General features: G+C 34.0%; 4 protein-coding genes across 9 annotated transcripts; all 4 read right to left on the bottom strand.

Moving 5' to 3' along the window:
• Positions 1 to 8,101: 8,101 nt before the first annotated feature.
• Positions 8,102 to 9,700, bottom strand: LOC18588004 (mitochondrial import inner membrane translocase subunit TIM17-2-like). Of its 2 annotated transcripts, none has more exons than XM_007012116.3 (2): positions 9,555 to 9,700; positions 8,102 to 9,035 (listed from the first exon to the last, which is right to left on the bottom strand). In XM_007012116.3, the coding sequence occupies exon 2, from the start codon at positions 8,966 to 8,968 to the stop codon at positions 8,252 to 8,254; it is 717 nt and encodes a 238-aa protein (XP_007012178.3). In that variant the 5' UTR covers positions 8,969 to 9,035; positions 9,555 to 9,700; the 3' UTR covers positions 8,102 to 8,251. The 2 variants fall into 2 exon arrangements, with proteins under 2 accessions (XP_007012178.3, XP_007012177.3); XM_007012115.3 differs by having other exon boundaries at positions 8,102 to 9,001.
• Positions 9,701 to 10,281: 581 nt separating this feature from the next.
• LOC18588003 (auxin-responsive protein IAA6-like) lies at positions 10,282 to 13,302 on the bottom strand. Of its 2 annotated transcripts, XM_007012113.3 has the most exons (5): positions 12,133 to 13,297; positions 11,470 to 11,732; positions 11,206 to 11,356; positions 10,818 to 10,882; positions 10,282 to 10,729 (listed from the first exon to the last, which is right to left on the bottom strand). In XM_007012113.3, the coding sequence occupies exons 1-5, from the start codon at positions 12,657 to 12,659 to the stop codon at positions 10,677 to 10,679; spliced, it is 1,059 nt and encodes a 352-aa protein (XP_007012175.2). In that variant the 5' UTR covers positions 12,660 to 13,297; the 3' UTR covers positions 10,282 to 10,676. The 2 variants fall into 2 exon arrangements, with proteins under 2 accessions (XP_007012175.2, XP_088665594.1); XM_088809468.1 differs by lacking the exons at positions 10,282 to 10,729; positions 10,818 to 10,882 and adding an exon at positions 10,985 to 11,080 and having other exon boundaries at positions 12,133 to 13,302.
• A 1,917-nt stretch (positions 13,303 to 15,219) lies between these two features.
• LOC18588002 (histidine-containing phosphotransfer protein 4-like) lies at positions 15,220 to 19,672 on the bottom strand. 3 transcript variants are annotated; one of them, XM_088810063.1, is made up of 9 exons: positions 19,533 to 19,672; positions 18,595 to 18,695; positions 18,282 to 18,505; positions 16,936 to 17,045; positions 16,086 to 16,216; positions 15,901 to 15,969; positions 15,725 to 15,796; positions 15,512 to 15,584; positions 15,220 to 15,425 (listed from the first exon to the last, which is right to left on the bottom strand). In XM_088810063.1, the coding sequence occupies exons 4-9, from the start codon at positions 16,993 to 16,995 to the stop codon at positions 15,390 to 15,392; spliced, it is 441 nt and encodes a 146-aa protein (XP_088666189.1). In that variant the 5' UTR covers positions 16,996 to 17,045; positions 18,282 to 18,505; positions 18,595 to 18,695; positions 19,533 to 19,672; the 3' UTR covers positions 15,220 to 15,389. The 3 variants fall into 3 exon arrangements, with proteins under 3 accessions (XP_088666189.1, XP_007012174.2, XP_017983543.2); XM_007012112.3 differs by having other exon boundaries at positions 16,936 to 17,001; XM_018128054.2 differs by having other exon boundaries at positions 16,936 to 16,997.
• Positions 19,673 to 20,530: 858 nt separating this feature from the next.
• On the bottom strand, positions 20,531 to 26,924 carry OVA4 (Nucleotidylyl transferase superfamily protein). Of its 2 annotated transcripts, XM_018128053.2 has the most exons (16): positions 26,728 to 26,924; positions 26,483 to 26,641; positions 25,973 to 26,060; positions 25,407 to 25,448; positions 25,152 to 25,241; positions 24,927 to 25,049; positions 24,271 to 24,342; positions 24,009 to 24,121; positions 23,845 to 23,866; positions 23,678 to 23,743; positions 22,887 to 22,943; positions 22,420 to 22,466; positions 22,180 to 22,261; positions 21,614 to 21,703; positions 21,041 to 21,119; positions 20,531 to 20,804 (listed from the first exon to the last, which is right to left on the bottom strand). In XM_018128053.2, the coding sequence occupies exons 1-16, from the start codon at positions 26,793 to 26,795 to the stop codon at positions 20,794 to 20,796; spliced, it is 1,209 nt and encodes a 402-aa protein (XP_017983542.2). In that variant the 5' UTR covers positions 26,796 to 26,924; the 3' UTR covers positions 20,531 to 20,793. The 2 variants fall into 2 exon arrangements, with proteins under 2 accessions (XP_017983542.2, XP_017983541.2); XM_018128052.2 differs by lacking the exon at positions 21,041 to 21,119.
• Between the last annotated feature and the right edge of the window lie 427 nt (positions 26,925 to 27,351).

Raw genomic sequence — 27,351 nt, 5'->3', positions numbered from 1 at the left:
GTGGCTATAAGTAAGGGAAACTTCCTGCGAGTCAAGTCCTAGCAAAGAGTTCCGTTTATTACACGCGTCAACCATGTCATCCTCGTAAGGGTCCCACTTGTACTGTCTTCGTTTCTACTCTACAATCTTGGTTAATTAACCTCACTTAACATTGGCTGTTTAGGAATAAAAAAAAGGAAAAAAATCATCATTCTGTGTTTATCTGATATTAAAATCAGATAGATCCATTTGCAATAATTAAATAAGAAAACTGAGCAATCTTTGAGTTTTCCAGGATGTATCGTCTTTCAGGCATAAATCAAGTAGTATCCCATGTCATTTTATACTGTGGGTTTGTTGTTTCGAGTATTTTAATTTATTTTATTTTTCTCTATAATCAATCTTCCTATGGATTTCAGGTTCGACTTTTTCACTTCTTTTTCTATATTTAAATCTTGATTATGGTTTCCAACAACGTGCAAAGTACCAAACGAAGCTTGTCAGTAAATGCAGTTCGAGAGGCAGTTCCGCAATTAGCTGCAAATCCATGACCCTTTTGTTTGTGTGAAAGCCTTGGTGTGATGGTCAACCAACATGGGCTGCGGCTTGACTTGAGCCGATTCCGGCTCGGCTTTACAGTGAGAGTTGGCTAGGGAGCTCTGACGGTAGAAAAAGAGAAAATTTGTTTCATACTTTTTATGAAATTCATTAGCAACTCATAAATGGGTAAAAATATATAACAAGTATTCATTCTGAATTGAGGATTTACTTGTAAATGCTTCATTACCAAAGAAGAAAAAGGAGCTTTGTTCAGCATTGGCCCAACTTCAGTATAAGCCGCAGAAAAGCTTTTTTCGAGTCAGTCAGTCAACTCGCAGCAGCATCACGTCAATGATTGATGCAACACAAAACGTAATTGCCAACTGAGGAGAAGCTTCCTATACTTGTATTTCTTGCACTCATTAATTTCTTGTTTGAAAAAAGAAAAAAGGAGGTTTGAATGCTTTGACTATTCAAATTGGCTTTACATGGTTTGGTCAATGTGTTGAACGATATCTAGCTTTTAATTTTTTATTCTAACTTTCGTTCTAAGTTCTTTTCGCACTTTTGTCTAGAAGGAAGACGAGGAAAAGGATCGCTCATCCCATGCTCCTCAACAGTCGTTGGCCAGCTCCAATGGGACTAATATTTTATTTGACGCCGGATTTAATTAAAAGTATATGGCTTAAAAAAAAGCTGAAAAGTTGCTTAAGTGGACAAATGGACGTACATTATATATATATATATATATATATATGGTTAAATATGAAGAAAATATTGCACTCCATCAACATTAACCATTATGCACGTGCGCAAATACTAATTCCCTACCATTTGATTTGGTATTTGCTGACTATTTATTAAAATGTCCAATTTGGATGTGCATGCCGTACTTGCTGATGTAAGTATGTTTGCATTGTGTGGTTATATAATAAATTTGGGTTTATATCTTTCTACAAGCCAGGGCAAAATTCCAACCTTATTCAGCAGAATTTTTTGCTGGCTTTAGTTGTCGACTGCCCTCAGGGCTTGATTTTTTGTAGTTAGGTAGGAAATTTTACATTACAGACAAAAGCCTTTTCAGTTCAAAAAAGTAGTGCTACTTTCATGCCTCACAATGACAAGAAAGTTGATAATAAATATTAGGTGATATTGGAATATATGCAGGGGGGGTTGAGGAATTTTGAAACTTTGAACTTACTTTTAGCATCCATTCATCTTTTAATTGAATGAGTAACTATTTGTGTACTTCAAATCAATACTTTTGAGTAAGTGGAAGGTTTAATTTTTACTTCTCTGAGCTAAGCCATTCAGAGGTAAGGGTTTTGGAAGTGGAAAAATCTATCTGTGTCTTTGATCCAATTTCTAGATGTTAGGCGATGCCCCATTCTTTCTACCATTATTGCAGAAAAAAAAAAGATATAAATGTTTCGATTGCAAGTGCCATAACCACTTTCCTTGGAAAGTAGATTGCAATCGTAGAAAATAATGAAAGAAAACTTGGGATTTGAGAGCCACCAATCCCACCACATTCAATTTTCCAAGAGAGAGGAACCCTCATCAGGACAATTCAAATCTAATTAGTTTCAGCTTTTGCCTTAATTGCAAAGTGAAGGGTCCCTTCCTCCATTATGTGGAAAACATGGGGTGGTATCAATAACCAGTCAATAAGGCAAGGGTCCTGTCTTTTTCAAATGGAACAAATTAATCGAGAATGTCGCCAATCACGATCAGAGGAATGGAAGTAGAGAGGATGGAAAACGTTGTGCGGTTGTTGAGGCAGCACAATGGTATTTAAAATCCACAACATGCCAAAACTATGTGCAAGACTCGAGTCAAAACCATTTGATCATTAATGGCTTAGAGTTAGGGGTGTTTCAAAAGCATTAGGTTCAGGAATCAGATATATGGAGGATTTGGATTTTGGATAGTAATATGTTCATACTTTCACATTGGATCAGTGTTAAAACTTCTTAATCTCTTAATTCTGGGCATCAAAGTACTTTCATCGGTTTAAATATAATTAATTTTTGTTACAAGTATGTTATATCATGGTTCGGAACTTAAAGTCTAATTTCATGCGATCTTAAACTCTAAAAATAAAATTTAAATAAATTTATAAATTACGAACTTTTATATTTTCAATTCAAAAGACAAACCTGATAAGTAATAAAATATTGATGTGAGGACTGAAACTTAAATTTAATCTCGTGCGGTCTTAAATCTAAAAATAGAATTTAAGTAAGTTTATAAATCACATGTCTATATTCTCAATCCAAAAGAGATGCTTGATAGATGATTTTTTATTTTTTTTTTATAATTATGAGAGAAGGGATTCGAACCTTACTCTATAGACAGGGGATCATGCACCAACCAATAAGCCAAATGCTCGGATGCATTGATAAATGATTAATGACTTATGTTTATATACCCAAAGCCCATCTTATCTCTTACTGATATGAGATTTGACATATAATTATAATTATAATAATAATAATAATAAAAAAAAAGTTTGTAATTCAAGATTTGATAAATTTATAATTAGTTAATATTAATTTAAAGATTGAGGATATGAAATTTATGCAAGTAAAAGAACATGTATTTTCATGAATAACGTTAAAATTAAAACAAATTATATCAATAATTTTTAATAGAAAACAATATACTATATAACTAATTAAAAATTAAATAAATAAATTTTGAAATCATAAAATTAAAAAAGAAAAAACACGTGAATTTCAACATATCTTTTTAGCAACTAATAATTACTCAATTAATTACTAATCATTCATTAAGATACATTATATAAAAGTTATAAAATTATTTATAATAGAGTAAAAATAATTAATAATTTATTTATAAATAATTGGTAAAATTAATGACTATGAAATCAACGTTTACAGTTGCAGGGACCCTGGAGTAGCATGCTGGCCTGAACAGCTATGGGATTGTGATTGTGATCGTATATATATATTTGAGTAATGGCTTGGAGAGCATGATTCAACCTTTAGGGGTTGTGTAGTAGACGGTAAGTGAAGGACATCCCATGCAACTAAATTGGAGGGAAGCATATTGCCGTGTTTGGTTAATGTTTTGGAGTTAGGAAAGTAATCCCTTAACAATGTGATTGTAATGATTCCCTTCTCTTCTAGAGGGAAAGTTTCTCTCAATAAATGGAAAGTAGAAAAAATTTTATTCTCAATTTAACCTCCCAACCATTCTCTTCTCCTTCCTGCCGCCCGTAAGGATAGCTCATTACCAACAAATTTGGATCAAATTCGAAAATTGGAGATATTAAGACCTTGGGGTTTATAAAATCTTAATTTAAATTTTCAAGAAATTTAGAAGTATTTTGAGAAAAAAATTATGTTTTTTATGTCAAAAATTGGGAGAAACACTTAAAACAATTTAGAATTGAGGAAATTTATTATGGAATTGAGAGAATTTGAGAGGAAAATGTGTTTAGGTGCTACGGTTATGAGAGAAAGAAAGCATAGGTACTTTAAAATAAATTATGTTTAAACTTTTGGTAACGAGGTATCTATCTATCGATAGATTTTTCTTGCGATAATGTTTTTTAATTTTAATTTGTAAAAATAAATATGTAGTAATTTTATATATTTTAATATTTAAATAATTAATATTAAAATATTAGGTTAATTTTATCATGTTATTAGTTATTATTTTAATAGATAAACTTGAAAAGTTAAAATTTTACATTAAAAAATATAAATTTATTCAATTTTATATTTTAATATATAAAAATAATTTTTTAAATTTACATTACATTCTTAATAAAATATTTTTAAATTAAATATTATAATATAATTTTTTTAACAATCACATTTTCTATAATCATCACTTTTCTACATTATACAAAATACTATAAAATTATCATTTCAATAATCATATTCTCAATAATGTACGAAATTCAACTTTAGAATGACACCGGCTACTACTGCAGCCTGCAAGTCAAGCGAGCATACGAAAGTCCAAAAGCTGGAGGCTAAGCCACCCAACTGTTCCTTGATTGATCTTCATTTGGGCAATTTGCATCTGTACAGAGAAAGAGATTGTCATTGGCCAGTACCCGACCGCTCCAAGGAGTCCAAAAGGAGGGTTGCCACCGCCACCAATAATTGTCTCCAAGTTAGTTTATGCATATTTGGTCTAATTTTTTTTTTAATTTATTTATTTTTTAAAAGTAAAAATTAAGTTAAATATGATATTTTGATAAATTTTTTTAAGAAAATAATTTTTTTTAAAACAAAATTTTAAAGAAAAGAGCTTAAAAAAATTTCAAAGAAGAGTTTTTTCTTTTTTTTTTTTTAAATACAAGAAAATTTTTATTTTTGTTCAAAAAAATTTTCATTTGTTAAAAATAATTACAATATTACTTTCTTAAAAAAATATATATATTCTATGATAATTTTAACAAAAATTATAACTTATAGAAAAAAATTTATCAAATAATTTTAATTTAATTTTAAAAACTATTATTTTTTATAAAAATTTTATAATAATTTTTAAATTAAAAAAAATCAGGCCAAACAAAAGCTCTTAATAAGTTGATATTCAACTACTTTTCCTCATAATGCTGATTGGGTACTCTTGTGTTACAAACTTTGATTCAGGCTAATCAATGATTCAACCACGGTAAAATACTGGTTTAGCTACTACATATCCCGACGTTCGATTTATCAATGTTTACATTGAAGTACTTTGATGTAAGCATCCTTTTCATGTTAGCTTTCTTCATCTCCTTATTGTCAGGCGGCGATGACTTCAGAGCATACTGGAAATTCACAGAAAGATAAAGTAAGACACTTTAGCATGTGATTTTCTTGTTGCTTTTCAAAAAAAAAAGCATGTGATTTTCTTGTAAGTCAAAGATTTTGATCAGATTTCTTAGTTGGATTACAATCAAAATGCTAGAATACGCAAGAAGAAAATGCCATACTACCCATTGCTGTAAACATTCTCCAAACCTAGTCTGCTGCGGTTAAGTCTACCCCAACCCCCACCCCAGTTAAGAGTGGTTCTTGCTCTATTGCCTGTCCACATCACAGCCTTGTTTCATTGAGTCTAGTACTTCCTTTTACCAAACGACAGAGGACATCCCATCGAACCGATGCTTGCTAAAATCTTTAAATGAAATGGATTAACTTGATGCCTAAACTATTACCATTTACAACTACTAGATCTGATTTTAACAGTCGGGTTATGTAATGATTGAAATGCTACACATTGCATGCATGAGATTAAGGCAGGTATATTGACAGATCTAGGATTAAATTCCTGAAGAGTAAAAATTAAAAAAAAACTAATACATTCATGTATACAAAAAATTTAAATTAAAAAGTATATATATAATATTTTTTTGTAATTTATCGAATTTGAACATAATGTTCTTTCATGTCATAAAATTCATCAATAATTGAAATTGTGTCAAACTTTTCAACAATCGCTCTTTCAATATAAGTAACCATGCAGTCAATAGAAAAAATCATCTTTCATCTTATTCCTAAACTTATTTTTTATGATATTCACAGTTGAAAATGACCTCTAACTTATTACAGTTGAAGCTTATTTTTCTTTTTACTTTTATCACTTAAAATGTAATTTTCTTTTGTTAATTTTTATTATATAGTTTGTCTTATCTTGAGTTATATCGTTATAATCTTGATTTTTAAAATTTTTAAATCACAGTGTTATATACTGCTTAATTAGTACTTATTAATTATTGATGGATCTGTCTTTGGAGTATTTGTCTGTTTCCATAAGTGATAAGCATAAGCCTTTGGCATTTATTTCATTTTGACAGAGGATTGGAAGAAAACACGGAGAGATCACTTGCTTTTAAAACAATATATATATATAATTAGAAAAATTTCAACTGGTGGGGAGTAAGCACCCCCATGCCTCGGTATGTATCCGTCCTTGGGCAGGAAGTTGGACTTTTATGTGCTAGAGAGACAGAGACAGAGAGAGGAGAGAGTACCAGTTCTTCTTGTTTTTCCATCATCAAACACACCATCTCCAGCTTTGTGAGTTTCCAAACCAGATTCACATATATCTCAAGCTGCATTTCTTGATCGAGAACACTCTGCATCTTCTCTTCTCTCTACAATGTAAACTTTCTTTCTCAACTTGTGTAAGAGACTTACTATACAAGTTGGCTTATTTTGAGGAATAGCGTTACTTGTTGCGTTTTGATGATTAGATCCATGCAGTCGTATTTGCCACTGAGATGAAGGGAGCAAAGGCTGGAAGCAAAAGAGAAAACAAGACAAGAAACTATTGAATAGTAAAGAATCAAAGACTACCTAAATTCCTATTTATACTCATTTTACTCATTGAGAAAGCAGGGGGCTCGCACATGCTAACAATATGTTGCTGTTAATGTCTCAAAATATGGGCATTCAACCGTTCCAACTTTAAATCTTTTTTCGATTATCCTCTCTATTTAACATGATTAATCTTAAAGAATGTTCGAACTTCGTTTATATTAAGACATACTTATTGTTAGATTTTTACAGTTTCAATTATATAATATAAAATAATTCGTTAATAATACGGTAACGTGATTTTAATCTTTGTCACACCTTGTGGTTTAGGGAATGTTGATCAAAATTATTGAACATCATCTACCTCATTGCACTTTTGCATATGGAATGTGCAAATCGTTGAGGGGTTTTTCTTTTACTTTATTCTCACTTTTCACCAACTCCTTGCTATACACTATGGACATTGAATTTATGCGCTCTTTTAGGTCATGTTTGAGAGTCTAAAAGGCGTATGTAAAGAATGCTTTTATTAGCTAAGATTGAGGTTACTTTTGGAAATTTTTTTTTTTTTTACTATTTACAGGGCTTTTCTTCTACTTTCACTTTTCTGCAAGCAAGAAGCAAGTGACAACTTTTTTGTGCAAAAAGAAAAGCATTAACATATTTTATTTACTTGTACAATTAAGCAAAATCAAGAAACAGAAAGAAAATCGAATATTATTTGTACCAAGCAAAAAAACGTTAATCAATAATTACAAAAGCAGAATAGGCCACATCTCATAGCCAAGCGGATAACCCAAAATTTTTTCCCTGGGAGGAAATGGGCCCAGTGAGGCCCACTATCCTTAGAAGTTTGGGCGTAGGCATGGCCTGCACTTACAGTGTTTCTCCTTTACATAAATGTATATTTATAGCCTGAAGTCTGCATTAATCATTAACAACTAAAAGGGTGATTGACATAAATCCTGTTCTCAAAACATTCCAAAAACCCTTCAAAAACCCTCCATTGTCCATGGCTCCATGCCTTTCTAGGACTTCATTAAGCATTCACAATGAGAAGCTTTATTCTGAAATGATCGTAACAAGAAAATCATATCACTAGAAGAAAGCCATAGAGCACTGAGCAAATTACTATATTAAATGCAATAATGTAGCCTAATGTTTAAACAGTAGTTTGCAAGAAGTAAAATTCAACCATGAAAAGTTAAGAGATCCAAAAACATTGGGTATCATTTGACTGAAGTGAATCAGCTGCATAGACATGTAGATGTATGGTTTGAATGGGGAAAGAAGAATAGAAAGCAATAACAACTATTGATTCAATTTTAATGATAAATTCAACTCTCGATAGGTTCAAACACTTCAAAGCACTAAAATAAAAGCGGGATTTTAGAGGCAGAAGTTAAGCTCTGTTGACAACAGTGAGAAAATGGCTAGTCACCACTTTATTTGTATTCAAATGATGGCACAGGAGGAGCATCAAAGCTCTCCAAAACCTGTGTCTTACTTCCACTACTTGTTGCTGACTCCTGCTTCTTTCCGCCTCCAAAAAGTCCTCCAAACCATGAAGAGGAAGAGTTAGATGAGGAAGCTGATGATGATGACGGTGATGATGTTGATGACGGTGAGCCCTGCCTCAAACTGTCAACTGATACAGGTGCTTGGTTTGGCAATTGCCCCATTGGAAATCCAGGCATACCAGCTACATTTGGTGCTGGCTCTTCAATCATAATAGGCATCTGCGGTTGACTAAGAAATTTATTCAACATGATCCCAGCTCCTTCAATCAAGGCAAGCAAAACCCCACCAAACATTGCTGATCTGGAAGCAGCACCAAGTCCTTGACGCATTGAAAGAAACCCTCCAGTGGCAGCACCAGCTATAATCGAGTTCCATGGATCTTCTTTCTGCCGGATGTACACCATCGTGCAATCAAAGGTGGAAAAAAGACCACCCCAAACAGCAAAACTACCACCGATACGAGGGGCATTCATACGCACAGCTTGAGTTGCTCCAATCAACCGAGCACCACTAGGGGAGTTCATTGTGCCTTTCAAGAAGTGGAAGGCTGCACCTCCAACAGCACCCATACCAAAAGCACCTCCAATATCATCAAGAATTCGATCTGGGCATGGCTCTCGGGAAGTTTCTGGGGTCCCCATGGTTCAGAAAGATGGCGCCTTTATATTCAAAAACTACCCAAGTTTCAAAATTCCCAACAAAATTCACCTGTCAGAATAATTGCTCAAAATTTGACAAACAAGAAGGATTTATTTCAAGACAAATTAAACATAGGTCTGATTAAGACGAAGATTTCAGCAAACTAGCTAATCTAATTTCGCTGCACCAACCTAACGTTATTTACCAAATTCAATGACCTATAAAACCAAACAAAATCAATAAAGGAAGACATAAAAACTAATAAATGCAAAACTTTCAAGGACACAGATTTACATAGTATATGTTTTTGGGACACTCTTCTTTTCTTTTCTAAGCTCACCAGCTAATTTCAAGTTACGTAAAAAAAAAAAAACTGATTTTTTTCAAAGAAAACGATCATAACAAGCGATCCAAGCTAAAACCCAAGGGACAAATACACGAACAGAGAAAAACACTAGAAAACATATCACCTTCAGATGGTGAACGATCAGTCTCGACAAAATCGATAACATATTTGGGAAAAAACGGAAAGGACAAAGAAAAACAATAACCTTGTTGTTTCTGATCAATGAAAGTATGGATTTTTACCTTGGTGCCGATCTGCAAGAAACCCTGAGGCCTTGACTGGATGGGGAGGGATTTTGTCATAAAAATTTTGATTATTTATTAAACAGCAAACGGGAAAATAAAATATCAGTAAGCCCTAGAACCTTGGAATGGGAATTTGCCCTTTTGGAATTGGGTTCTCCTCTCTGTGTTTGTTTTATAAATGGGCCGCATGGCTTCACGTAGTGGAACTGAAGGCCATTGGTTTTAGGCTTCTTTGGTCTCTCCTCTTTAGAGGCTACTTGCACTCCTCTCTTATTTTTTTTTTAATTTTTTAAGATAAAATTATATATCTAAACACAATTTTAGTATAATATTTTAAAAAATTTAAAAACATTTCAAAAAATTTTAAATGAATTTTTTTATTATATTTAATCAAATTTTTATACTTTCATTTTGAGTCAAATATATTTTTATAATTAATGATTGACTAATCATTATTAATTATTATTTTATATCATATGATATTGACATGACACGTAATATTATATTGAATGATGATATAACATATTAATTGAAATTCATAACATTTTACAAAAAGTACTTGATGGCTAATTTATTACTATTTATTTGTTATTGAATTTTTTGGGTTTTAATCAAATTTAACTTTTTATTTTCATTCATTCAGTGGTTAGTGCTATAATTTTTTAGTAAGTTCTTAAGGTTGGACTTTGGCTAGTTGAAATTAATTCTTTTTTCAATCATCAGGTAACAGTGAAAGTCTTTTCATTTCAGAAAAGAAAAAAACATTATACATATCAGTAGACCAAAATCCAAGTCAATTACAAGCACTTGAAGAGATCAGGTCCCATCAAGTTTCCATTTCCAAATACCTAGTTGACTTCTAAAAGGACAAAAAAAAAAAAAACGTATAATTGAAAATACAAGTAGTTCATCTCAGGTAGTCCATCATATATTTACAAACTTATTTATGAACATCAAAGCTCAGAACTCAGAAGAACCATAGAAAATTAGAAATGATGTCAACTTTTATGAAAGGATTGCAAATGATAGATTTTGAAGTTTTGAACCCAAATTTGAAGTTGGTGCCACCATAACTTCTCCACTCGAAGATAAAGAAAATTCCCCACTCAAAAGTCATCTTCAAATTTGCACAGCAGGAGCAAGTGGTGTCTTTTCTTGATCATTGCTACCAACTGAAAAGCAGCCAAATTCCCCAAACTTTTAAGCTATCTTAGAAAGTCGGCTAACAGAAATAGACAATTTTCAGTTCTAGTAACTTACTTCGTAGAGTTGAAAGTTCAGAACTCTTCAATACATGCAGCCTCTTTGCAGTAGAAACAAACATGCTGCCAAGTAGATGAACTCCAGGATCAAAATGATTGGGGACATAAAAAGATCAATTGTCATAAAAGGATATCAAGAATTCATTCTTTGATTCAATGAGTATAGCAAGTTTATGTAAAGGTACTAGCTTCAAGAATCATGATAGAATATCAGTCATTACACTTAATGAATTACAGATTGTATGCCACCAAGTTTTCATCCTGAAGAAACAAATGTTTTTTTACTGAATTTTGCAGTTGAATCATAGTTGAAGGTTTCATTAGTAAGAATCTAACGTGTAAGCTGATCTGATAAACTAAAGACTAATAAAGAGAAAAATGCTTACTGCCATGGGACATCCCCAACAAGCATTCTGTCTCCTTCATCATCTTCATAAATTAGAGTGTATTCCCCACTTCCAGCTAATGAACCTGCATCTGCTTTTGCTAATTCCTCAATCTTGTGCTCATTTTGAGTGGCAGATGAATCTCTTTGAGCTGGATGTAATTGTAAAAAACCAGTCAATGTTTGCTAACATACAGGAAGACGTTACGAAAATGTTTTAAGTATCATCTGTGGAACGTTTTCTACGATCAGGTTTGAAGGCAACCTGCAAGCAGACCACTGAAGAGCTCATCTATAGCAAGTGAGAGTTCCTCGTAGCTGTTATAGGCACTAAGATTCACTTTCCTTCCGATAGGAATTCCTTCCATGTTGATCTTCACGAACAACTGATTTTTGGAATTTTCTGGTTTTCCTCCAGTGTCCTTTTCATTTGGTGATTCAGAAGCTGGCTTGGACGAGCTGCTGCTTGCAAGATTTTTCCTGAATGACCGAATTGGAGGCCACCCAACAACTGGGGAATATGCTATTCTGCTCATTTTGAGACAGTAAGAGGAGCAGATAAGAAAAATGATCTAGCTTTCAGTGGCATCAGCCAGGGGCTAACCAATACAACTTTATAAAAGACCTTTTTCACAGCATTTATTACTACTCAATACAAACCACAGAAACACCTTTCCCACCCCACACATGCTAGAATCAAACCATACTCATCGCCTAGGACAAAGAGTTGGTGCCATTTTGCCTAAAGTTGCTGACATTTTAATAGACTTTCATTTTCACTAAGAGAATACAGTTTTCTTTTATCCTAAATTAAAGATCAGAATAATATCTTTCTCTAGCTTTTTGTTAAGAACCAACATGTAAAATGGCCTTTAGTAAATTCTTTTTCCTAATACAAGCAAAGTATTAAAAGTTAAAGCATAACAACCTTTTATTGGAGGTATTGTTTGTGGCGGTATCTGCATCAGCAGTAGCAAGACTAGAACATGCCTTCCTATGTGGAAACTGCACCTCTGCCCCCCTAGAGCTACATGGCTGTGAGAAGTCCTCAGCCATGCCAGCAAGGTTCTTGGAGATTGGTAAGTTTTGGAAAAATGAAGCCTTTGAATGTTGTGACTCCATCTGGGAGTCTCTCTGAAAGGCAGAATATGGTATAGAGCCAGATGACCATGGAGATGGAGTACAATTTACCGCATCGCCTGTTTTTGCAAAACACGAAAGCTTTTGGCATTGGTTTTCACTACCATCTCTCCACCGGTCTTTCTCTGCTATTCTTGTTTCAGCTGTGTGTTGGAAAGCTCTCTTTGTTCCATGAGTTGAACTGTTGTTGCAGCCAAGGAATTCTCCTGGAGGACCAAGCCTCAACTCCAACTTTCTGTCCTCTGATACTTTATGGTTTACAAGCCATTCCTTGTTCATAGGATTTAGGTTCAGCAATCGAGGATATTCCTCCATCTTACTTAGCCACTATAAGAAGGGAAAATGAAAGAGATCCTAGCTGGTTGGAAAAAGATACTATATTTTAATTCTTAGAAAATAAATCTTCAAAAAAAAATTCTTAGAAAATAAGTTTAGTTGAGTGGAGGCTAAGGGCAGAGAAAACTACTGAATCCTTTCTGGTAACAGAACTTCAATCAGGAAACAAAATGATTCATGTAGATAAGAGAACTGCAGGCTAGGATCAGGCAAAACAGAAGCTCACGGGATATTTTTAGCTATGCCTACTTATGTCTACCTAAGGCTGAAACAATCTACAAACCAACAGTCTACAAAATCTATCTATTTCCAGCCTATCAATGAGTTTTGCTGCTTTCTAAGGAAAAGGACAACCAGACACATCCAGCAACCACGCCAATCCGAGAAGAAAACTTGGTGATATATGGCAAGCTCGTGGGAAAGATATAGTTAGGCGGCTCTTTGACTGCTTTCAGTTATTCTCTTCTAGTTTCCTCTTGAGACTGAGTATAGTATAGACAGACAGAAAGAAACTGCAGAGAGGTTTTTTTTTTTCTTTCAACCACAGTAGAAATGGAAAATAAGGCATTGAGGCAGGCAACAGCTTGGAAATAATGGAATTTGTGGTCATATACTTTGATGCATAACCTAGACAAGACAACATTGTTGTGTTCTTCTTTTGTCAAGAAGCAATGCTAGTCTAGACTCGTATGATGCTTATCCTAAGCTTAGGCACATGGACATGGCACATGATAAAGACAGCATTGTTGTTCATTTTCTCTGATAATGCAAACCTGAGGCCTACATTTTACATTTTGATTAAATACATACAAAATTAAACAAAATACCCACTAACATTTTCCCCTCTACTGTAGTATTAAGCTGATTGCTGACACACAATATTGCTTTACACCTATAAGTTTTTCTCTCTTTTTTTCTTTTTGGGTATATATATATACTTCTCTTTTATGGGTATAAAAGACGCAATAACCCTGTCTCCTACTTATACCATGTAGTATGATTTATGAATCTTGGACAGGTGTTTGTCTAGCCGGCTACTCCATAATTATTGGGAATAGCAACCGAGCAAGAGAAAAGTGTGTGTGATAATCAAATGCTTTCCACGACATAGGATTCATCCAAAGAAGGAAGAAAAAACCATGTGCCGTATCCATACCTTTAGTCAACCTTTCACTACAATTAGTCCACTAGTTAGTAAACCCAGTCAACTCATCCCATATGTCCAGAACGTTGTTGAACTGAGAACTACAATCCTGATTAGGTCCTGATTTAAAAGAGAACTCGAAGTAATAATTACATTTTACAAATGGCTTCTTAGCAGTCATTATTAAATTGTTGACCCTAAAAAACACTCTTGGAGGCATGCCTTTCTGCAATCCGCGTTTCTTGGATGGGTGGAGAAGCCTACCTTTGCTTGATGGGTTCAGCATTTCGGACAATCAAGTTACTTTCAGGCTTGTATATATTTTTCCTTCTTTTTTCACAAAGTAGGCACTGGAAATGTTCAATGAATATTGGGGGAAAAGAAAAAAACGAAACTAAAGTCTTGGTCATCATTATTAGCAGAACAACCCTTTTGCGCTCACCATCTGTAATGGTGGAGCCCCAACATCCCACTTATTAAGATATGATCCATCACTGCCTGCCTTGATAATTCCCAGCTTCACTTTAGAGGAGCCCTTTTGGACCTTTTTCGCTTTATTCCTCCCTTTTTCTAATTCTCTTTACTTCTTGATCGGTATAATCATTACAAGTTTGCCTGCTAACCAGCCAACCAATCTCTCTCTCTCTTTCCAATTCTCCCTCTCATCCTTGTTTCATTAACTACTATATCAGTGTGCTTTATTTTTGCACCTGTAAAATCGATTGTACTACGATTTTTACGAAGAAAATTCTATTCTGTTCATATATTTACATAAAAACCTGAAGTAAAAGAGATGTGATGATGATTTTAAAGAAAATTATGTAATTCGTTTACTGGTAAATGATGGCTTGGTCTTCTCAACGCCCTAGGTATTCACCTAGCAGGATACAAGACAACTACTGTGTGCGGGGTTCTTTTTTGGTACAAACCTTTTCTAAACGTTGATTGGATATAATTGCTCTAATTCTGTTTTAGTCCTTTTCCCTCTCTCTCTAGACACTATGCAAATTTGGGCCCAGAAATACAGTAATACGAGAATCATGTGAGTGGGTTCAAATGGGAAATCTGGGGCTGTCTATCCAACAAACAACAAAAGCCCAAGACTTTTCAAAATTCAAATCTTGAAAGCATGGAGAGAAGTTGAATAGTTGAATTTGACAAACCACCACCACCCCATAGTCCCATACCTGAACCCTTCATTTCCTCTCAACTTCGAAGTGCGGGGATGACCATGACCTCTCGCCCAGGAGACCCTAAGTTTGGAGCTTGAGATCTGGCCACTAACAAGACCGTCAACTTTCCATTAAGTTTTGCGATGCACTCAATGTATATACCCCCACCAAACCAAAGGAAATATTAGTTCGGGCACAGGGAAACAACTTGATCAAAAAGCCGTGGGAAATATAAAGTGGCATATTATTGATGATATTTAGATATTCAGGACATAGTTACTCATGCATCATCGACAAAGGATCCTTGTTTCCATGGTAATGGAACTAATTTTAGTGAAGGCTATATCAGTTTATATATCTCCATTTATATCAGCACCTGACAGGCCAGGCACCTCATGGTGTGTGAGCAACATCAGCCTGTCTCACCATCTGCATAAAACCCAGACGAAGTAATTAGAAGCTAAAACCATGCCGGTGACAGCACAAATAAGAGAAATAGGTAAAAATGGGAAGACCTGGAAGTAAACTTCGAGCTTCCTCCTCAAGATTGCATACTCTTGCTTGACTTGCTGAAAAGTCCTAATGCATCTACAAAAGCAAGGTATTGAATTCACTTCAGAAAGGGCTTGCTTATTTAATGCCGGCCACCGGGAGCAGTTCATGAGTTAAGCATCTCTATGTATGGAATTGAAGAAAGGAAAAGGAAAAGGAAGTAGACAAGAAAATACCCTTGAGCATTTTCTGCACTGCAGTATTCTCTGAACACTTTGCATTCATCGGTCACCTTTTTAGCTCCAATGCTTCAACCATTAGCAAGTAACTTAGAAAACCAATTATATTTCTACTAATATGTATAAATTCGATTTAACTTTTTGTCTTTTAATTTGGGTATTTAAGAGTTTACCTGGAGCTGCTACCCTTGAATTGATGCATGTAATCATCCAGTTTACTAAAGTCAATAGGCCCATTGTTCCTGCATGGATTTATACAAGTCTATAGTAATTAGAGGAAACTTTAATTTGCAGTGTATCTCAGTAACCTCAAATTCTCAACTAATATTGATGATTGTCACGAGAATGTTGGCCTTACAGTGCCTGTTCGATGTTCTGAATCAATCTTGCTGAATCAGTGTAAAATAGTGTAACAATTTCTTGTACAAAATTAGGGCTGGCATCATCTTGTAACTCCTCCAGCTGGATGAATTGCTCGTCAAGGAATCCCTATAACAATGCTTCAATATGCACATTTTACTTGATTTGTTGATAAATTAAGGATAGAAAAGAAAAGTAGAAAAATTTACTTGAAAATGATTTACGGATTGTGTTGGATGAGTCATATGAAGGGGTTCAATTAGTGAAGAACAAAATGTTTTATCTTTTATTTATAAGTGGAATACTAGCTTGTCTGTTTAAAAATTATATAAAAAGAAAAAGAGCAAAGAAGAATCAGTTAAAGCATGATGCTCTTTTTCCTTTGGCCCCGTGCCTGGAGGCACGTAAAGAAATGCGAAATAGATTGAGGTTTCGAAACGACGCCGCACCCTTCTTGTTTTTGTCGTTGACTTATTTTCTTTTTACTTTTTTGTCGAACATAGGATTATATATTCTGGAAAATGCTTGGAGTGGGCGTCATGTGAAGTCCAATAGCATATTGGCTTTTTAAGGAAACTGAAGATACAAATAAAGGAAAAAAGACTAAAATACAAAGAAACGTGTTTTTAGGTATATTTCAGTACATGGTTTTTTTTTCCAATTCAAAGTTTATGTCAATTAAAAAAATTCATAAAATATTAATTGAAAAAAAAAAACCAGAAAATTTATCATCTTTTTCAATGTTGACTTATTCAAGGCTAAAACGAAGAGAAGCAACGACGTTTTGGTAATAAATAAAAAGGAAAATGAAATTGAGAATGTACGAATATTGAAAATCGAGAGACGACCTGATCAAATAGGGACCTTCTCATGCAGGCAACTTGGTGTTGCAAGCTATTCCTGCCCATCCCTGCCTGGATAGAAATATTAGTAAAACCTGACGTCGACGAAGATAGCTCTACAGATAAAAAGATTTGAATGTGATTCTATGTGGAGTTGTGCTCAAGGGCATGCCTTCCTATTTATGGTATATGGCTATACCCTTCGGTAAGAGAGAGAGTCACTGGTCAAAAACATACAAAACAAAAAGGGAATCAAGGCAAAAGTCTCAAGAGACTTACGTGTCAACCAATTATCGTATTGATATATCCATTTAGATTTTGACGTTTTGGCTAAAATAAAAAATTTAATGACATAAGGATTCCACACAAATATAGGAATTTACTAATGTACCAAGTAGTTTTGATGAATTCTTTCTTATAAGAATTGAATAAAAGATTTGACGTTTTTCATTTTTATCACAAACAAAAGTTTTATGAAAGAAAAAAAAAAGGAAAGTAATTTAACCTAATTTTAAAGCTTTCGTATAACATAAGTTACATAGGACTTCACAAACTTTTATGATATGACATTTCAAAAAAAATTTAAATAAATTTTTATTTTTTATTAAATCAATTAAATTTTTATATTTTTATTTTAAATTTAATAAATTTAATAATTAATAATTAATTAACTATTATTAATTAAAATATCATTTAACATTTTTTATATAATGTGATATTGATATGAATAATAAAAATATCATATGATATTTTTATGATTAATAATTTTTTATATCACATTATATCAACGTATCATTTATTATAACATATCTAACATAACATTTAATTTAAAATAAAAATATCAAAATATAATTAAAAATAATAAAAAAATTTAAATCTTCAATTCAAAAATTTTTTTAAATATTATATCATTTTTCAATAAAAAAAATTCTAATTATCATAAGCGCTTAAGCTCGACATACTATGCAAACAGGCTAGACTAATATAAGTAAATGGATATTTTCACTCTCTAAACAAACCCATTTTCAATTTCAACAATATCATTGCCGACAATTGATTTTTACGTGAAATCATTTTTTGGTCCCATCAATTATATGAATATATAATATTTAAAGAATCGTCATATCGGTTAGAACTTCTTAAACTTTTTTCCGAAGGTTTAAACTTCAAAGAGAAAGAAAAAAAAAAAAAAAAAACTTCAAAGAGATTTAAGAAAGAAGAGTGCTAACAGTTTGTTTATATATAAACGTATATTAGCTATATATTCTTCCCTTCGCCCAAGCATGGGACCACTTGCAAAATACGAAGGAGATGCTATTTGTGAAAAGGACTACTATAAAGCTAGAGATCACCTTTTGGATTTTGGGACGTGGCTAACAAACGTTGGCCAAAAACAGCAGATCGCTATAAGAGGTTCCCCTTGCCATGTTCAACCCCAGCCGTCCACCAACACTGGAAACCTTCCCCCGAGGGTTACATGTCCACCGGCGAACAAACCAAGTCAGGCAACAAACTTGTACATGAAGAACGCATGGCTGATGGCTGCCATGTTCATCCTTTAACTGAAAGACTAAAGCTAAAAAGTAGGAAGAAGGAATGAAATTAGCTTTATCCTATCCCAGTGATAAACCAATACCAGATTCAGTAAGCCAGTAAATTTGTTACAGTTTCAGGAAAACGTTGCTCTTTCAGCATACGAGTCCTCGGTTTGAAGCTTCAAGCATCATCCAAGCAATCCGTCAAATTACATAATCCAGCAGGGGAAGCTGGTGAAAAGACCAAATAATATGATTACATATTTGATGATTCAAACTATTGAATCAAACACAAGGCGTCGAGAAACTCAGCATCTAAGTATACACTTAGCAAACTACTTGAACTCCTCGGAATTACTCAAGAAGGCTTCCATTATTGCTATAAATTGAAAACTCGAGAGACGGTAACTAATCCTTAGGTCCTGGTCATGCATAAAAGGATGCAGTTCCTAACTAATATGCTAATATCATTATTATAGAACAGTTGGTTAGTTATTTAATTATAAGCATTTAAGAATTGTAAAAGACAAAGAATAAAGCAACTAATCATTGTCACGAGTCAATTACTAGAAAGAAAAAATTTGCATTCAACTTTTCAGATCAGGGCACCATATGCAGATAAAATTCCATAGGAGTGGAATCTGGAGCAAGCAAAATGTACAATAAAACAGATCATGCTCTAGAAAGATCAATGGATCCCGATGTAGAAACCATATGCAACTAGCAACATGTTTACAAAAGGTACAGACACATGCTAATTGGCTAGCCTAGAATTGGAATGTCTTAAACAAAATGAAATTAGCATATGGCTGCCACTAGATTAGATATAGTCAACAATTGATAGAAGTACAGGCAACTATGTCAAAGAAATTGCATTACCAAAACCACAATTTCATAATAACATTTGGCTTTAGTTTGTTTTAGTAGAAGAAGGTTCTTCTAATTAGCAAAGCCATGTAACAAAAGAAAATGAGAATGCCAAAAGGAGCTTGAAAGGACCATGAGGCAACCAAAAAAGGGAAACAGAAGAGACCAAAATTCTGTTAATGATTGGAATAAGAACATCACCTTTACATGAGCAGACCGTGGTCCTTGTCATGTATCTTTCTCTGTACATCTCTCTGTGGAACTGACAGCCAAAAGTTAAAGAAGGAAGAGTTGAGAAGGATGCTCCCTTTATTCCTTTGCCACCCAACGAAGAGAGAGTGGGAGAGAAAGAGAGTAAAAGGGGATTTTACAGAGCCATTGACCTCTCACTGTCTCCCTCAAATAGCCTTTTATAGATGCTTGATCTCATCTTCTCCTTTGTTAAAGGAAAGGCTGTGGGTGGGTGGAATTAGATGAGAATATGAATTGCTGATTTTAATTGCACTGGAAGGATCGATATTCGCTCTTCTATCACTATCTCCTATGCTGATAAGAATCTTACTATCGACATGATAGACACTACACGTAATGGCAGGCTTGCTTCTAATAAAGATGAAGCTTCCCAGAAATAATTCTCAAAAATCCAAATTCTGATGTTTCCAAACTTACCTCAACTAAGCCTTAATCTCAAACTAGTTGAGGTAAGCTAGATGAATCTTTATCTGTTTTCTCTATACAGATTATTTAAGGCAATATCCTTAGAAAGACTTGGGACACTTTAGAGGATATTTTCTAGGTTATCTAACTAAAGCACACAATCAATACCTTATCAGTATTGTAAGTCCTTCCAGAAAAATCATTATAAACATCACACCAATCACTGAACTGTAACTCGTTTTGATGACAACAGCACACTTGTGTTGCACTAAACAATTAAATAAATAAGAACTTAACCAGTCAATAAACCACTGCACATGAGCCTTCAGTGAATAAATATGACTGTTTAAAGAAGATTTGCAAGTAAAGTAAATTTTTTACCCACTCAATAACATGAAAGTGAAACAAGTTTCTATCAGGCAATCAGTGTATTTTATACAGCAAAAATTGTCTAGGGAAAAAGGCAATAAATCACCAACTTTAATGAACATTAAGGAATATAAATGGCACCTGTCTGCAAAGGAGAGGTAGAGGCAACTCCATCAAAGAATTCGTGGACCTTCAAATAAAAAACTTTTCACTTATTCGGAACATTTTAATGGGAATATACTCCAAAAAACTCTGGGGGTGATGGTGAATAATCTAAAAGTCATATTATGGTTTGTATACAAATCATTTCACTCATCTACACAAGAATCCCATTGCCTGGTAGACATTATTGAGAGTAGCATCAGCTATAGCTGCAGCTTTCTCAGCCCCTTCTGCCAAGACTCCATCCAAATACGCTGGATCAGAAATAATGTCCTCATACCGAACCTGCAAAAGCAGAAAATCTGACTGATGATGGGACACCCCAATCAATTATAATCGAACATCATCAGTGGAAGAAAACTCAATAGCTTTCAAAAGAGTAAAACCAATGCAATCAACAAAATGATTGGACCAAATATGGCCACAACTTTGGCCGAAAACAACAACTGTATGCACATCAAGCAAAAAGAAACCTACATGTACATACAAAGTATTCATGAAAAGAAACAAAAGCTGTCTACCGTCAAAGATGGAATCCAATCGAACATTAATACCATCTGGGCACCAATGGGGTTTCAACACTGAAGCAGCAACATGGACCTGACTAGAATTATTGTTTGTTAGGCTCCTGTAGGCAGCTTCATAACAATAATCATTTTGCACAAATGGTTGATTTCTAGGTAGACCAAACAGCTGGAATAAGATATAGCCAGGACTCACTAGATTTCAAGTACATCAGCAAAAGATTTTACTAGTAAATTACCGTGATTTAGAAGCAAAACTTATTAGTCAACAGAAAACATCCATAAATGTATATTTCCTCCCCACGAATATATGAACTGTTATGGTTAGAATTATTTGCAAGCCAGCATTAAATATGATAAATCTTAAGTTCGCATATATTTCTAGAATTAAGTATTAACACAAAAATAAACACCTAAAGTCCATTGGGAAAATAACATGCACAAGTGAAACAAAGACAAATTATATGTAAAACAGCATAGCATGTACATGTTCCTATCATGCACCATAACCCAGTTTTTTTATATAATATAAAAAAAAAAAAAAAACACCCTGTGTATGGTGCTAAGAACCTGGATAGGATGCAGATGATCAACCAATGCATCTGTTAGGAGGGTTTTAAATGAGCCCCAGTTCATATCTTGGCATTCTTGTGCAACTTCCTGAAATAAGAAGGAAACATAAGACAATTCTTAGGTGTTGAATCTCTCCTAATCTATCTAGACTGATTGATGATTCCACAATTTCTTATATCACAGCAGCAATTTTAATATCAATAAGAATTTCAAATGCAAAGTTGAATACTGCACAAAATGTACTAATACTCAAAAGAAGAGAAAGATTATCTAGTTCTTCAAACATTTCACACCTACTCCTGTGTGTGTAGCTGTGTATATTAATTTCAGAATACTGTATGCAGAGAACATCCTCTGACACATTTTCTTGAAGCAAAAGTTATAACCGGGAAGACTTGATCAACCATTCAGTGGCTTATTGTTAGCTTCATAATCCAGAGTACTTTTAATGTGATGTGAATTACTATAGGATTGATTTATCTTGGATGGACATGAACAGAAACGCAATTTCAAAAGTTATACACATGAAGTACTCAAACTCAAGTAACACCTAATTTTCAAACCTCTTTCGTCTTGCTTGAAATTATCTGATATATTGAAAGAAGATTGTTGCACTCAGGACGTTCAGGGTTGTCAAATTCCAGGCTATAAGAATTGCCAGAAGAGACACAAACAACACAAAATGGGCTTGTAAGACTTCAGATTAGATTCACTTGTTCATATAAAAAAAATTATCTAAAAAAGAAAATAAAAATAAAAATAGAAGGAAAACTTCATATTATCTGGATAGACTAGGAATTAACCCTGGGAAAGAGTCAGTCTTGCAACGCTTTATCTTGTTTGCTATCACCTACCACCAAAATAAGGAGATTACTTCAGATCAAACCGAAGATATGGGTAAAAAACAGAACTTTAAAACAAATTATGCTCCACAAACTTTTACATGGGATTGAAAATGAGTGCATGAAGTCATACAAGTATATATTCCTTAATTACAAAAGCTAGGATTAACTTTATTAGATAAACTTACATGGCAAAAACTTTGTAAGATGGTCCACAAGAACCCTTTCTTTTACCCCCAGTATACTGCAACTCAAAATTAGCTTTGAAGCCCAATCCAGGATAAAGACCCATGACATCAATGATTACCATGCAGATTTTTTCACATAATTACTAAATTCAACGGTAGTATGCATATGAATTATAATACCTTTCAAATTTTACACACACTGCAGGGTGAGGGAAGGAAGAAATGTATTAAGCCACTCACATCTTTAGGGTCAAGAAGATTGATTCGAGACTGATCAGAAGGTGCAGACTTGGACATCTGTAAGATTGAGCCCAGAAATACGTCAGTCAGTTTCAGAAAAAAATAATTTCAGAAAACAAACAAATAGGTTATAAAAATTTCATCAGCTATCCTTTATTTCCTCTTTGCTGGTCATAGAGCCAGATCTACAAGATGAATAAAAGTTGAAAGGTGATTCACATTTTTTCTTATCTTCAACTTTGTAAAAGGGAATGGAATTTTTATTATATTTAGGATAATAATAATATGTTTAAGAATAAGGATTAAATATCCCCAGTTACTGACTGCAAAGCTTTGTCAAAGATAATTCACAAAGCAAGATGATTATTTATATAAACAAGTAACTAGGTTAGAGTCTGCAGAAAGCTTTCTTAAGACCTAAGCAATGGAAAAGAAAAAGAAGGTAGGAAAGACATGCCTGATGCTAATTGAATAAGTTATCACAAAAACTAAATGTAGGGATACTACCTAAGCCATCTTAGACCATTTGGTCTATCCGTCCTGAACCGCTATGAGAGTTTAAACTTAACCATTACTTTGAGATGTTACTAAGTTACTGAAAACAATAGCAGCATAGAAATATATGTAAAAGAATGTACTCAATCCTTAAAGTCTTAAGAGTTACCAATATGATCACCTCAAGCAATTCATCAAAGAGGAATTGCATTATATAGGAGGTGGGTAAGTCAGGAACTCTTATATTCATCTAACACATGCAAGTTTCACAAATCAAAACATAGATTGCTGAAAACCTTTGAAAGACCATCACTGAGGGACATAACTCGTGATCCAGCTGGTGGTATTAGGGGCTCAGGAACCTACGTAAGGGAATAAACTTAGATAAGAACATTTCATAATTTGTCATCATTCATAAGCTTATAAGCTAGGGCTAAACCAAGTATCGGTATAGAAAGGCCACCTTAAAAATAGCACCACCACGCCTGTGACCAAAATTAAATTTAAAAAATTAGAAGAATAAAAGCTTTAGTGATGACAATATAGAGCAACTGAAAAAGAGGCACAGACATAGTGATGAATCTACTCTTTAAATGAATATTTCAAAAATATACAGTTTCTTCTCACCCTCCCAGCTTTTTCCACTTCCTTCCTCCATATAAATAGTTAACACGCTCAGCCAACTCACGTGACAACTCCAAATGCTGCTTCTGATCTTCACCAACTGGGACAAAGTCAGACTGCAGAAGCATGCAGCAATTGCGTAAGAGTCATGCACATTCAGGGCAATTTATCAAACTATTGTCAACGTTTTGCAGATAAAATACTCAAACTATCAAGGTTATTAGCATGCCCCAATAAGGGATAATATGCATGTTTCCAAAATCACCTGATATAAAAGAATATCAGAAGCCATCAGAACAGGATAGGTCAATAGAGCAACCCCAACATTTTCATCTCCCTGCAAAACCGTAACAGAGGAAGCCAATTGATTTATACACACAAAAAACATACATTTGATAAGAGACACAAGATTGAAATGAAATAATGACTCTACTACAAAGTACTAACAATCCTCTGTTACCGTGATAATAATAATAAAATTAGTCCATATTCCATGAATGTTACAAGCCATACTATGTTTCTTTTTTTGGATAATATTGTGATACCACCAAAGGTCTAAAAGGTATGGAGTGAAGGACTTTTGCAGGAGTTGATATCCAATAGCATGATTTTTTCTTTTACTAAACTTTTTCTGCATGATTGAGAATTGGTGCCTACACATTGACAGCACCTAAGCATATGGGGTGATGCTCAATGATGATTTTCTAGACTAAAAAGGTTTATCAGATGCCAGCTGAATTCTTCTCCTAATATTTGTATAAAAGAACTAAAACCAAAACACTCCCACTTTGACCAACTCCAAATGCACAGGAATAAAAACTTTATAGGTAAGAGCTTATGGTACAGAACTCCAATGAAAGTGAGAGCTATATCATGATAATAAGTATTGGAGATGGAGCTGTCATACAGCTAAAAACGCACCGCCTTGCGAGATTTCTCTTTAAACTGAATCATTCTGTTTAGCCAACCAATTGGTGTGGCAGAACTCAGTAGCCACATCAATTCTACATGGGCACGGACATGTGACTGCACAAAAACAGAAGCCTGCATGTCCAAATGAGGATTATTTCTTACCATTAAAGATTCAAACATATAGTGAGATAGACACATAAAATGTATCATAAAGGACCAAAAGTTGTAGCACACCTTTGAGGTGTCTACACCACATGCCAAATAAATAGCTGCTGTATTCCTTGTTGCCTTAGATAATTGTCGTGTATCATATGGTAATGTAATCTGCATGTGGAGAAAAATGAAGCAATTAAAAATAGCAAAATAGGCATACAGAATCAAGAGAAATATTGCTTTCAAAAAGCAGCTCAATGTAAAAGATTGATTGTGAGACAGCAATATCAATGAGGAACTTTTAACAGATAACTATAGATATTATTTCTAGCATACCGCATGGAGGTCCACAATGAAAAAGAGAGTGTCATACGAGTTCTGCAAAAACAGAACCAACGTCAAGAAACACTTAATCACGCAAAAAGTTAAACATAACAATTAAGTGTCCGTTTATAGCTAAAATAACAAAGACAGCCACTAGCTTAAACTAGTTCATTTTATTCTGTTCTCATTGAAATCCAGGATATTGAAGGCATTCAATTGTCTAGTTCATGAATCCAAAATTGATTTGACATCCAGAGCCTGCCACAAAACCTAATCGTAGGAGATTCTCAAAATCGCTCACAAGAATAACAAATACATACAGAATAAGCTAGCCAAGAAAGATAAAAAGATCACACATCAATTTCACAATGGAAATCTAGAAAAATTGCACTAGTCAAGGAGAAAACATCAGTGATTGACAGTAACTTCAAAAGCGACTAAAGTTGATCAAAAAAGAAACTAGAATATATTCCATACACTCCATCGGAAGTAGCTACATTGCTGAAGCCATAAAACCATATTATCCATAGCACTTAGCACGTTTGACCTTGAAATATAGTGGAGAAAATCAGGAGAACCTGAAGGGCAATCCAATTCTTTATGGCACCAAGATAATTCCCAAGGTGGATAGCTCCTGTTGGCTGGACTCCCGACACTATTCTCTGCCTGTAAGTAATTCAACATACATTCGGTAAACCGCAGTTCTAGTAAAATGCTAGAAATTAAAGAAATAAAAACTTAAAGTTATTTTAAATCTATAATTTGCTTAGTTTGGAATCCAACAAACAGTTGATTTTTTTAAAAATGAAAAAAAATCAATTGTGAGCAAATTTTACCATAAAATTCGTCCTCAAATGAAATGAATTAAAATTTAATTTGGTTCCAAACGGGCCGTAAGCAAAGTTATTCTAGATTACCAAACACATTCTGGCTTGTCAGTTTTCAACAATTCAATTTAACAGTTAAAAACAAGCTTATATATTACCATTGCCTTGTCAAGTAATAAAATACTATTCAACTCTAAAAAATTCTTTCCATTAACTCCATTGGAAATAAGATAACAAATAAAACTATGGAATGGAGATTACTTGACCGAGCTCGAAGAAGTCTCCGGAGTGGCCGGCTGCGAAAGCGAGACACTGCAGCAGCAACGGAAACCAGCGCCATTGTCACCATTTATAGCACGATTATGACGGACTAATCCAGGTCTTTTCAAGTATTTACTTCGAAGTCCGCCACAGGACCTGCTTTAGTACAAAAGCCAAACCAAAATGTAAATGGATGAAAATTTCAATTTCATCGATTTAAAGATAACGCGAGGAGGAGAGAGTACAGTGAAGATGAGAGGCGAGGAGCGGAATTGGAAAGCATGAGAAATTGCGAGAGAACTGCGCGCCCCATTTTTTCCACTCCCTTCGTTTTCTGGGGTTTTTCAAATTTGTGTTTGGGAAGATTTATCCAGCAAAAACGAGTAAGGCAATGCAAGGAGCTTGGTCTGCCGCGTACTCGCGCCTCGTTCTGTTTCTTTTAGCCTATATAGGTTTATATTCGTTTAGCCTCGGTGCACCCTTTAAGTTAGCGGCTAGGATGATAGCTCCGTTCTTCCTTGCCTGCGTGTGCCCGTATTATTTATCATGACATATAAATAATAAGATCATTTTAATCATTATCAACATTGGAACATGATATTTGTAAATAATAAACATCATAATCAGTATTGTTATTAGTATTATTTTAAAGCTAATTAATAACGTCTGTGTTCATGCATAACTTAGAACTTGCTAATGGAAACAAAATACTATATGGTACAGTTGCTTATGAGTTTCATATGATGTATAAAAGAGATCAATGCAATATCTCGACACCTTAACTTTTCGTGTGTAACTTATATGGTACTAAATTATTAAGATGAAAATTATATAATGTATTATGTATTTTAAAATCAAAACTCAATATT

The sequence above is a fragment of the Theobroma cacao genome, chromosome 9, assembly GCF_053813885.1.
Source record: "Theobroma cacao isolate CCN51 chromosome 9, ASM5381388v1, whole genome shotgun sequence".
NCBI classification, from domain to species: domain Eukaryota; kingdom Viridiplantae; phylum Streptophyta; class Magnoliopsida; order Malvales; family Malvaceae; genus Theobroma; species Theobroma cacao.
The sequence above is the reverse complement of the archived record's forward strand: the minus strand, read 5'-3'. Positions and strand labels throughout refer to the sequence as shown.